Raw genomic sequence first — 10,791 nt, 5'->3', positions numbered from 1 at the left:
CAGAAATAAATAAAAACATTTAAAAAAACTAAAAAAAAAAAGAATTTTAGTTTTTAATTTGGGAGATGAGTTCATGCATGTTCATTTTGTCATGCTTCATAATTGCATATATATATATATATTTAGACATGCTTTATCATGTCTGTGTTGTAGCATGGTAGTTTCATATATACATACATATACACACACACATATATATATAACACGCAACATATATTCTTTTGTATGTATACAATAGTACATGCCTTATTTTTTAATGGCTTGATGCCTGGAAAAATAAAGAACGACAATATCCAAAATTGGCCACATCATGATAAATGATATCATGGTAAGTGATAACAAGCATGTAAATTGGTACAATTTTTAGGACAGTTTAAACTTAACACAAATAGGGGTGCCTGGGTGGCTCAGTCAGTTAAGCGTCCGACTTTGGCTCAGGTCATGATCTTGCGGTCCATGAGTTCAAGCCCCATGTCAGGCTCTGTGCTGACAGCTCAGAGCCTGGAGCCCGTTTCAGATTCTGTGTCTCCCTCTCTCTCTGCCCCTCCCCTGTTCATGCTCTGTCTCTCTGTGTCTCAAAAATAAATAAACATTAAAAAAAATTTTTTTTAACTTAACACAAATAAAATTGACAAATATATTATGGCTTTTGGGAGTTATGGTGTTTCAATTTTGGTTTCTAATTATTCATTGCTAGTATATAGAAACAAGATTCATTTTTGCGTGTTGACCTTACATCCTTGCTAAATTCACTTATTGACTCTTGGGTTTTTTTGGTCATTGTTGATTATTTGGATTTTCTGTGTGGACAATGATGTCTTCTGTGAATAGGAGCAGTTTTCTCTCTTTCTAGTCTGTATGTTATTAAACTTTCTCTTACCTTATTGCACTGCCTAGAACTTTGACTATAATATTAAATAGGAGTTGTGAGAGTGGACATCCTTGCCTTGTTTCTGATCTTAGAAAGAAAGCAGTCTTTCACCTTAAAGTATGATGTTAAGTGCAGGCTCTTGTGGATATTCTTTAGCAAGTTGAAGAAGTTCCCTTCTATTCCTAGTTCTCTGAGAGTTTTTTTTTTTTTAAATTCAATGGCTGTTGAATTTTGTCAAATGCTTCTTGCATCAATAGATCTGATCATGTGGTTTCACTTTTTATATTGTTAATATGGTTGTTAAATAATGATTAATTTTCAAACATTAAAAGAGCTTTGCATCCCGGGTTTAAATTCTATTTGGTAATTATTAATCTTTTTATTCATTGCTGGATTTGATTTGTTAATATTTTGTTACAGATTTTGCATCTGTGTTTGTGAGGGATACTGGTCTGTAGTTTTCTTGTACTCTCTTTGTCTGATTTTGGTATTGATGTATCTTTTTGGATGGCAATATGTCAAATGTAACAAATGTCTTAAGAAAATGAGTTTGCCCAGAGATCCTAAGAACTTATCTTAAGGAAACAGAGATTCTCATGACACACAGACTTTAGATTCAGATAGTTGGTAGATTTGAACACGAATGAGTCCCCTTACCAACTGCTTGAATTTTGTGGCCGTTTTCTATCCTGTAAAATGCGGATAAGAGGACCTACCTCACAGAGTGCAGTAGATAATTCACACACAGTGCCCAACACATAGTAAACTTGAAGTCCAATAATAGCTCTTGGTATTATGTTTTACTCTCTAGCCTATCTGGAAGGACATCATCTTTGCTCCCATATAAAGCTCCCACTTTGAACCTCCTTACTGGTGAGTATTCGTCTCTTCATCCCTGATCCCTGCCTCACAATAAGTGTGTGAGGCGATGGGAATGCAAAGGTAAAAAAGGTATGGTCCCTGCTCTCAGGGAGCTGAATCTATTAGACACAGGTGCAAACGAACCAGTTTTATGCAGTGTAACAGCATTATAATAGAGCGTCTGCCGTAGGTGTAGCGGGTCCCGGACGCGCACTCTCAGCGCGAGTCAGAACAGCTGGTGGTCACTGGAGCTTAGGGATCAAGAGGGAGGGCGGGTGGCAACTTTCACAGCACAGCCTCGGGTCGTTGGGGGGAGTGGGAGCGCCGAGACCAGCTGTTTCCATAGCAACAGAACTAGCCACCCTCGCGGGGCCTCCCAGCTCACCTCTGTCCAACTTCGTAGGAGCTGCGAACGGCCACTTCCGTTCCTCCAGCCTCGGAGGCTCGCGGACGCTCCGCCGTAAATGAGCAACTCGAGTTCCTAGTCTCTGATTGGTTCAGGCAGATGGAAGGGGTGGGCTGTGGCACGGAGGGGCGTGGCCTGCGGACCGTGAAGCCCGAGTTTTCCTCGCGGAGCGGAAGCCGACTTCACCCGCCCCGGAAGTGCAACGACCGAGGTTGTACAGGTGCGGATTTCGCCGGCGAGGCGGCTCTTTTCGAGATGCCGGGAGCCGCAGCCAATGGCTCGGAGTTGTACGAGAGCATCGAGAGTTTCGTGGAGGCCCTGAAGCGGGGCGGCGGGCGGCGCAGCTCCGAGGACATGGCTCGGGAGACCCTGGGGCTGCTGCGCCGGATCATTACGGACCACCGCTGGAGCAATGCAGGTGAGGCAGGTCTATTCTGTCGCGTCCCTCGTCACTATCCGTTCCCGATCCCCAGGTGGAAAGTCGCCCAGGTCTCATCGTGCTCGTGCCCTCTCACGCTCTGTTCCTCGGACTGCAGGGGAGCTGATGGAACTGATTCGCCGAGAGGGCCAGAGGATGACAGCCGCGCAGCCCTCAGAGACCACGGTGGGCAACATGGTGCGGAGAGTGCTCAGGATCATCCGGGAGGAGTATGGCAGGTCAGGACGTGGGCCTTTTTGCACGAGCTCCGCCCTTTGCTTGGAGCCTTTAGTGGTGAGCAGGCCCTGTTGCTTCAAAGAGTACACCTCAGCCCACCTCCCTCTTTGCGTCTTGTTGCCTCCGTAGACTCCATGGACGCAGCGATGAGAGCGATCAGCAGGAGTCCTTGCACAAACTCTTGACATCCGAAGGCCTGAGCGAGGATTTCAGCTTCCATTACGCCCAACTCCAGTCCAACATCATCGAGGCAATTAGTGAGCTGCTTGTGGAACTGGGTAAGAGTCCTGATCCCGGGTGTCAGGACAGGTTACAGGCAGATGAAGGAAGAGAAGACCCTGAAAGTTGTTCATCAGCAGAGATGGGAGATCGCCAGTTATGCTGTTCTCAGCTTTGTCCTCCATCCTGACTAAGAGGAAGGTTTGGAGCAGGAGTAAGATAACCCTCGCTACATTTCTTTACAGACCAGCCCTTTATAGATTGCTGCAGAAGCTGTTAGGACAGAGCTTTATTTTCGTTTTAAAGATGAACTCCCTAAAACCACAGGTGGTAGACTTCACTAAACTTCTTGAATTTTTATGCACACACGCGCCACCTCCATTCCCCTTGTCTTTGTGACCTGAGAGATCTGCAGATATTCATTACAATCAGAATTCCCCAAGGAAGGAAGAAGCTGGGTCTGTGTATCTGGAGCTGCTGCTTCCAAATTCCTCCCCTTTTTTCTTCTGTGGCCTCCTCAGGTGGAGGTGTTGTGGCCACCTTTTGGAGGAGGAGTCCCTTTAGGGGGAAAACTGTTTACCCCACGCTCAGCATTTTATGATTTCCCCAATTGGACCTTTTTTTTTTTTTTTTTGCCTGAATTCAGTGTCTTCAAAATCAATTGTAAGGAGCTGGTGTTGTGGCCGGGCAGGGTTGGGGGGTTAAGTGGGTGAGTTGGGGGTTCTACTGGGAAAGAGGGTAGACTGAGAACTTAGGAGGTAGAAGATCCCAGAGGAATGGGGCTTTGAAGAAGAAGTGACCTTCATATTAAGTCCATTTACCCTGTGTTACCAGGGTCCACTAGGTGGGCACCTGTCTCTTTCATGTTGTAGCACGGTGGTTTCATATTTTCCTTGCAAAACTGACTGTTCTTGCAGAAGGGACAACAGAGAACATTGCAGCCCAGGCTCTGGAGCACATCCACTCCAATGAGGTGATCATGACCATTGGCTTCTCCCGAACAGTAGAAGCCTTCCTCAAAGAGGCGGCCCGAAAGAGGAAATTCCATGTCATTGTGGCAGAATGTGCTCCTTTCTGTCAGGTAGGGGGGGGGCTTCTGGAGTTGCTAAGAAAAATGAAAACTGAGGAGGGAATCAAGAAGTGATAGATGGGCTCCGTGCTATCTTTGAATTGATAAGCAAGACGTTGAGAAGATAAAGTAAAATAAAACATTAAGGGAATTTTCAAGTTGTTCATCCTGTCAACACTCTTCAACATTGGTTTGGGAGGCTTAGGTGAAATGCTGGGTTCAAGAAAAGAAATATATTGGTTCTTTTGGGAATCAAAATAGGGTAAATTACCTTGGGGATGACTGATGCTTGGCCTGACCGCACTCCATCCCTACGTGAATAATAGGTCTTTCAGAAGGAACTAGGTAAGGATGCAGGATGTTGTAAAGGAACGAGCCAGGACCTATCCTGTCAGCTCTGCCCAATTATACACGCGAGCAGTATTTCCAGTTTTGTGGCTGCTCTAATGCTCCTGTGGAGAATTCAACATTTATTAGCTTCTCCTGGGCTTCCCTGCAATGTACCAGAGAATACCGACCACGGGAAGAAAAAGGAGTTATCTGGAGGCAGTTGTGTGTCGGCTGTGCTCAGTATAACAGAATTCTCCAGATCCAGTTCCGTTGGAGATGCCTCCCACTCTCTCTCACTCTCTCTCATAATGTCAGCCTTTCTGTCCTATTGCAGGGTCACGAAATGGCAGTCAATTTGTCCAAAGCAGGTATTGAGACAACTGTCATGACTGATGCCGCCATTTTTGCTGTTATGTCAAGAGTCAACAAGGTGGGTATATTTGGACTTATATTAAATTCATGAAGACTGTACTTCTAAAATACTGATTTTTCCCCCCTCCCTCCTATAATATCTATGAGGAAAGAAAGTTTCTAACACCTTTTGAAAGTACATATTTGGGCCTTTTTAATATATTAACTGAATTTCTTTTTCTTCTATCTGTATCATTGTTCCTCACTTAGAGTAGCTTCTTTTTGTTGTGTTTGTTTGTTTTAAAGATTTTATTTATTTTAATTTTTTTTAATGTTTTTATTTATTTTTGAGACAGAGACAGAGCATGAGCAGGGGTGGGGCAGAGAGAGAGAGGGAGACATAGAATCTAAAGCAGGCTCCAGGCTCTGAGCTGTCAGCACAGAGCCCGACGCAGGGCTTGAACTCATGGACTGTGAGATTATGACCTGAACTGAAGTCGGACGCTCAACCGACTGAGCCACCCAGGCGTCCCAAAAGATTTTATTTTTTAAAGCAGTCTCTACACCCAGTTTGGGGCTCGAACTCACAACCCCAAGATCAAGAGTCATGATCTACATGCTCTACAACTGAGCCAGCCGGACACCTCAGAGTAGTTTCTTTTTGGTGAAAGCATTGAAGAGAATGAAATAGGGCTAAGCTAAGCGTGGCAGCTGCTAGGGATTGGGTAGAGGGTCCCTGCTTTCTGAGCAGAGAGCTTGGCAGTGGTGGATGATGAATAGAAAGGCTTCTGGCTTCTCAGGAGCTGTGACATAGAGATCCTAGAAGACAGGGCTAAGAGCAGGAGGTGGTACAGCTTCCGGTCACAGACTATATTCATTCTTTGGGAAGCCACTTTTGAGCTAGAACTCATGGTCCTTAGTCTAGAATCCCTTTTCCTTTATGGCTGTGTGACCCTCACGATGTCAAGAGGGAGGCCTGGGCATTCAGCCTATTGTGCCCAATGGCCCATTTAAGGTTGTATCTCTAGGATGACTCACATTTTGCTTCCTGTTCCAAAGGTGATCATTGGCACAAAGACCATCCTGGCCAATGGTGCCCTGAGAGCCGTGACAGGAACTCACACTCTAGCACTGGCAGCAAAACACCATTCCACCCCGCTCATCGTTTGTGCTCCCATGTTCAAGCTTTCCCCACAGGTACGTCTGTCTGTCTGTAGCCAACAGAAAGAAGGAAGCCAAAGTGTAGGCTTGATCTCCAGGCCTTCAACCTGCTCACTCTGGGGCTTCTCTTTATCTGTGTTTACTAAATGGATTAGACCCAGTAGAGGCTGGAAAAAGCCACAAAAGTCTTGAACCAGGAAAAAAATTGATAGTTTTTTTTTTTTAATTCTTTTTTTAATGTTCATTTATTTTGAGAGAGAGAGCACGTGTGCGAGCAGGGGAGGGGCAGAGAGAGAGGGAGAGAGAATCCCAGGCTGAAAGTGCAGAGCCAGATGTGGGGCTCAAACTCACCAACTGTGAGATCGTGACCTGAGCTGAAATCAAGAATCGGACACTCAACCGACTGAGTCCCCCAGGCGCCCCTCAAAAATTGATAGTATAACTTGTCAGCTTTGAAAAGTCAAAATTGTAAGGTCAGGGTAGTACATAGTTGGGGAAGGCCCTTTGTTTCCACTGCCACCATTCCCCATCACCCTGACTATTTCTGAAAATGCCAAACAAGTTGAAACTAGGAACATAGAATCGGTTTTATTTGTCATAGTTGGAGGGACGTTCCTCTGTAGCTTGAATACAAACAGTATTACAAAATGAAGAGTTATTTCATTAGCAATAGAAGCTATTTGTAGGTCTCTTTTTTAAATTGAGGTGAATTTCACATAACATACAATTAGCCAGTTTTAAATGTACAGTTCAGGGACACTTACTACATTCACAACATTGTGCAACTACCACTCTCTGGTTTCAGACCTTCATCATCCCGGCAAAACACTCTGTACCCGTTACATAATCACTCCCTGTTGCCTCCTCTCCCCATCTCCTAGGAATCACTAATCTGTTTTCTGTCTCTGTGGCTTTGCCTGTTTTGGATATTTCATATAAAAGAAATCATACAATGTGTGCCTTTTGTTTTTGACATCTTTCACTTCGCATGATGTTTTCAAGGTTCCTAGCTATAGCACAGCTCTTTGTTTCCTTCTGTGGCTGAATGATACTCTCTTGCATGGATATACCACAGTTTATTTATCCATTCACCCCTTGGGTAGTTGGGTTGTTCAGCCTTTGGTTTTAGTGAATAATGGTCCTGGAAGCATTTGTGTGCAAGCTTCTTTGTGGACATAAGATTTTTATTTCCCTTGGGTATGTACCTAGAGGTGGAATTTGCTAGGTCTGTCTCACTCTTTTTTTTTTTTTTTCCTTATCTAGTTCCCCAATGAAGAAGATTCATTTCACAAGTTTGTGGCCCCTGAAGAAGTTCTGCCTTTCACAGAAGGTACAGAAGGGTGTGTGTGTGTGTGTGTGTGTGTGTGTGTGTGTGTGTGTGTGTGTACGTGCACATGTGTGTTTGGGTCCTTTTGCTTTTGTTTTGGTAGTCAGTCAGGGGTGAATGCTGCCAGGTTGTGTTTTTTATCATACTTCTTGTGGAGACTTCTCTTTAGTGTCTTAGAGTGCATGGGGACCTGATCATTTTGTTCTGGGACTAATATATTCAACGGAGTATTGGGGTCATGGTGGGTTGGATCACCCAGCATTGACTTAGTTTGGCTTTGCACGTTGCTTGACAGAGGCAACAACCGAATGGGAAAACAGACTTGTTTTTCAGTTGCTGTAGGGAGTCATTTTGGTGACGTGAATGGCAAAGGAAGTAGGCTCCAAAATGTTCCTACTATAAAACTTGCCTGTAATCTTTGTGCATTGGGGTCCTTTTCTGTGACTTCTGAATGTAGCAGCTGTGGTCAGTGAGCCTGCCACCTTATCAACATCACATGGCCTTAAACACCATCTGAGAGCAAAGCAAGTGCTTGGGCTACAGTTCTTCTTAGAAGTTGAATAACTTCATTTATTCACACATTTGTTCTTTCAAGAATTATTTTATGTATGTATCCACTATGTATCCAGCACTACGCTAGCAACTAGGGATGTAAAAATGAACAACAAATAGGTCCTGCTCCCACAGAGCTTACGTTCTGTTGCAGAAGATAGACAAGGAAATGTCAGGTCATGAGATGTTTTGGGAAGAGAACAAAGAAGGATGATGTGATTGGAAGATGGTTGGAGACTATGTTAGTTTGGGGAGGGTCTTAATGAGGGGACATTTCAGCTGAGTCCAGAATGAATAGACCCCACCGTGTGAAGATCAAGGAAAGAGTCTTCCAGGCATTGGTGCAAAGGGCCTGAGTTAGGTCCCTGCTTAGCCAGTTGGAACCAGATGGCCATTATAGCTGGAGAGGAACGAGCACGAGGGAGAGTGGGGTGAATTATAATTAGTGTAGTGCAGCAGGGAGGGGCTAGATCTTGAGGGCTGCTATCCCAAGCTGGAATACTGTTCTAAGGGCTATGCAAAGGCATTGGAGTGTTTTAAGCAGGGAGTGGTATGGTCTGAAGTCCTCTCTTCTGGTTTGCACTCTGCTGCAGCTTCCCGAGGGGTAGCGAGTATGCCTGCATTATTGAGCCTAGAATCTATATGCTACCTGGTTATTAGAGCAGGATCCTCAGTTTTATCTTTAGCATGTGTGATTGATTGCCTTTCAGGGGACATTCTGGAGAAGGTCAGCGTTCACTGCCCCGTGTTTGACTACGTCCCCCCAGAGCTCATTACCCTCTTTATCTCCAACATTGGTGGGAATGCGCCTTCCTACATCTACCGCTTGATGAGTGAACTCTACCATCCTGATGATCATGTCCTATGACCACCATTCATTCTAAGCAGAAGCTGCTTAGCCAGATACGGAATGGAGAGGGACTTCAGTGCGACTGCTGAAAATCAAGTCCTTGTAATGGGGAGTGAACTGGAGCCAACCTAAAAAACTTAATACTGTTTCCTGCCTTTTTAGGCATCCCATAACAAGGACACACATTCAGGTCTGTCTCTTGCCTTTCTGATCTTAACAGCAGCAGCGGGCCTTCACCTATTAATTTTGTAGCCTCTTGGGGCGCCTGGCTGGCCGTCGGTAGAGCGTGCGACTCTTGCTGCTGGGGTTATGAGCTCTGTTCCCACGCTGGGCACAGAGTTTACTGTAAAAATTTGTTCTTTGGAACCTCTTAGAGACCTGGGGAGTCTGTTTTAGGAACTTAAACTTTCTGGTTCAGTGGGGCGTTAAACATAACACTGAAGACCTTGATGGGATATAGGTTTTTGCCCAGAAATGGCTACCACACCTTTTCCTGGGCTGTGCCAATAAAAGCTGCTTGAAGATTCCTGAGTTGGTTTATTTATTGTTCTGCTCTGAACTGCCTGAAACAGCAGCAGCAGCAGAGCCCTTTTTGTGCTTTGATAGAGGGCTGTAATTAGAGGGAACCGGCTAAGACAGAAATGCAAATGAAAGTATTTACAGTTTCCTTACTAATTCACTGGCAGTGGTCCCAAACAACTTGTTAGTAATCTAAGAGAGTGGCTCCAAAACCTCTCCGAATCATCGGGGAGCTTAAGAAAATGTACCATCTTGGGTTCTATCCCGGGCCTACTACATCTGATCTCCGGGATGGCACCTGGGAATCCGCTTAAAGCTTCCCAGAAAAGGACCCTCTCGTGTACTGTTAATAGGATTGTACGCTGGTACCTTTCGAGAGCAATTTTGAACGTGCATTTCTCAAATTATTTGTACAAGCACACGGAGATATAGAGAAGAATACCTATCACTGTAGCAGCTGTAATGTCACAGCCTAAGTGTCCAGCAATAGCATTTTGTATTCTGTTAATTAAAAACAAGGAAGGTTTTTAAACATGACATACTGTGGAACATTATGTATACACTGCAGTAGAAGTTTCAAAAGAGTGGCTTAAGGGCAGTGTTTGGGTTAAGGACATTTTGGCTGGCTCACCCTGTATTTAATTTGAATTAGTTACCAATAATTAAAAATGTGAAAATAGGGGCTCCTGGGTGGCTCAGTCGGTTAAGTGGCCAACTTAGGCTCAGGGCACGATCTTGCCGTTGGTGACTTCGAGCCCCACATCAGGCTCTGTGCTGACAGCTCAGAGCCTGGAACCTGCTTCAGATTTTGTGTTTCCCTCTCTCTCTGCCCCTCCCCTGCTCATACTCTGTCTCTCAACAATAAATAAATGTTAAAAAATTTTAAAAAAATAAATAAAAATGTGAAAATAGAATAATAAAAATGTGAAGATCACATACTAAAATTCAGAGTTCTTGCTTCTCTTGGAAACTCCGCAGCTTTGGCAATTTTGCGCCCATGTTCCCAAATGGCAGCAGTTGGCTACACTTGAGCAGCTTCTGACTCCATTAAATGGAAAACCTCCTTTTCTGCAGTTCCTCCCCGTCCGTGTAACTCATGTTATCTGCCTGACCCCTAGAGGCATTTGATCCGTGAGCCTTGTGTTAAAAGAATGGGACAGATTCGGAAGGAAGTCCATTTAATGTTGTTAATTAAAGACAAGCTGGGGAAAAGTCAAGCTGCTGAGCAGTATGCATATGACCTTTTACTTCATTAAAACAAAACAATATGTACATGCAATAGGATAAAAGTCTGGAAGAATACTACCAAATAGTGGCAAGCTGGAGGATATCTTCTAATTTTTAGTAGGTTCATATATTATTTCCATTTTTTATGTGTCCTACTTTAGTACTTACCTTTTCAGAAAGTCTCCCCAGGTAATCCAGATGATCCGCCATGTTTGGGAACCACTGGCCCAGAGCAGAGGTCCCGGGCAGACTTGAGCATACCGCGGAACCCCCCGAGATGCTGGTCCCAGGCCAGCTTCCTGTTTCCTGCGGCACTGTCTGTGGGGTGGAGGGAGGGAGCACCAGGAGTCTTCATGTTTAACAAGCACCCTAAGGGATCTGAACAGGTGATTT

The 10,791-nt window shown here is 44.6% G+C and overlaps 1 protein-coding gene across 1 annotated transcript; it reads left to right on the top strand.

Annotated features, from left to right (window-relative positions):
• Positions 1–2,309: 2,309 nt before the first annotated feature.
• On the top strand, positions 2,310–9,178 carry EIF2B2 (eukaryotic translation initiation factor 2B subunit beta). Its single transcript, XM_025919570.2, has 8 exons — positions 2,310–2,556; positions 2,675–2,795; positions 2,923–3,071; positions 3,930–4,093; positions 4,746–4,841; positions 5,822–5,959; positions 7,187–7,253; positions 8,513–9,178. The coding sequence occupies exons 1-8, from the start codon at positions 2,394–2,396 to the stop codon at positions 8,668–8,670; spliced, it is 1,056 nt and encodes a 351-aa protein (XP_025775355.1). The 5' UTR covers positions 2,310–2,393; the 3' UTR covers positions 8,671–9,178.
• The last annotated feature ends 1,613 nt before the right edge of the window (positions 9,179–10,791 follow it).

This window comes from Puma concolor, chromosome B3, assembly GCF_028749965.1.
Source record: "Puma concolor isolate L17-30 chromosome B3, mPumCon1.1.hap2, whole genome shotgun sequence".
Taxonomy (NCBI): Eukaryota; Metazoa; Chordata; class Mammalia; order Carnivora; family Felidae; genus Puma; species Puma concolor.
This window is presented reverse-complemented; position numbering and strand designations above follow the sequence as displayed.

Excerpts from the sequence above, each read along its gene's own strand:
- EIF2B2 (XM_025919570.2), top strand. The coding sequence starts at position 2,394 with ATGCCGGGAGCCGCAGCCAATGGCTCGGAGTTGTACGAGAGCATCGAG. Across the intron at positions 2,557-2,674 it reads CCACCGCTGGAGCAATGCAG|GGGAGCTGATGGAACTGATT; the intron begins GTGAGGCAGGTC and ends CTCGGACTGCAG. Across the intron at positions 7,254-8,512 it reads AGTTCTGCCTTTCACAGAAG|GGGACATTCTGGAGAAGGTC; the intron begins GTACAGAAGGGT and ends ATTGCCTTTCAG.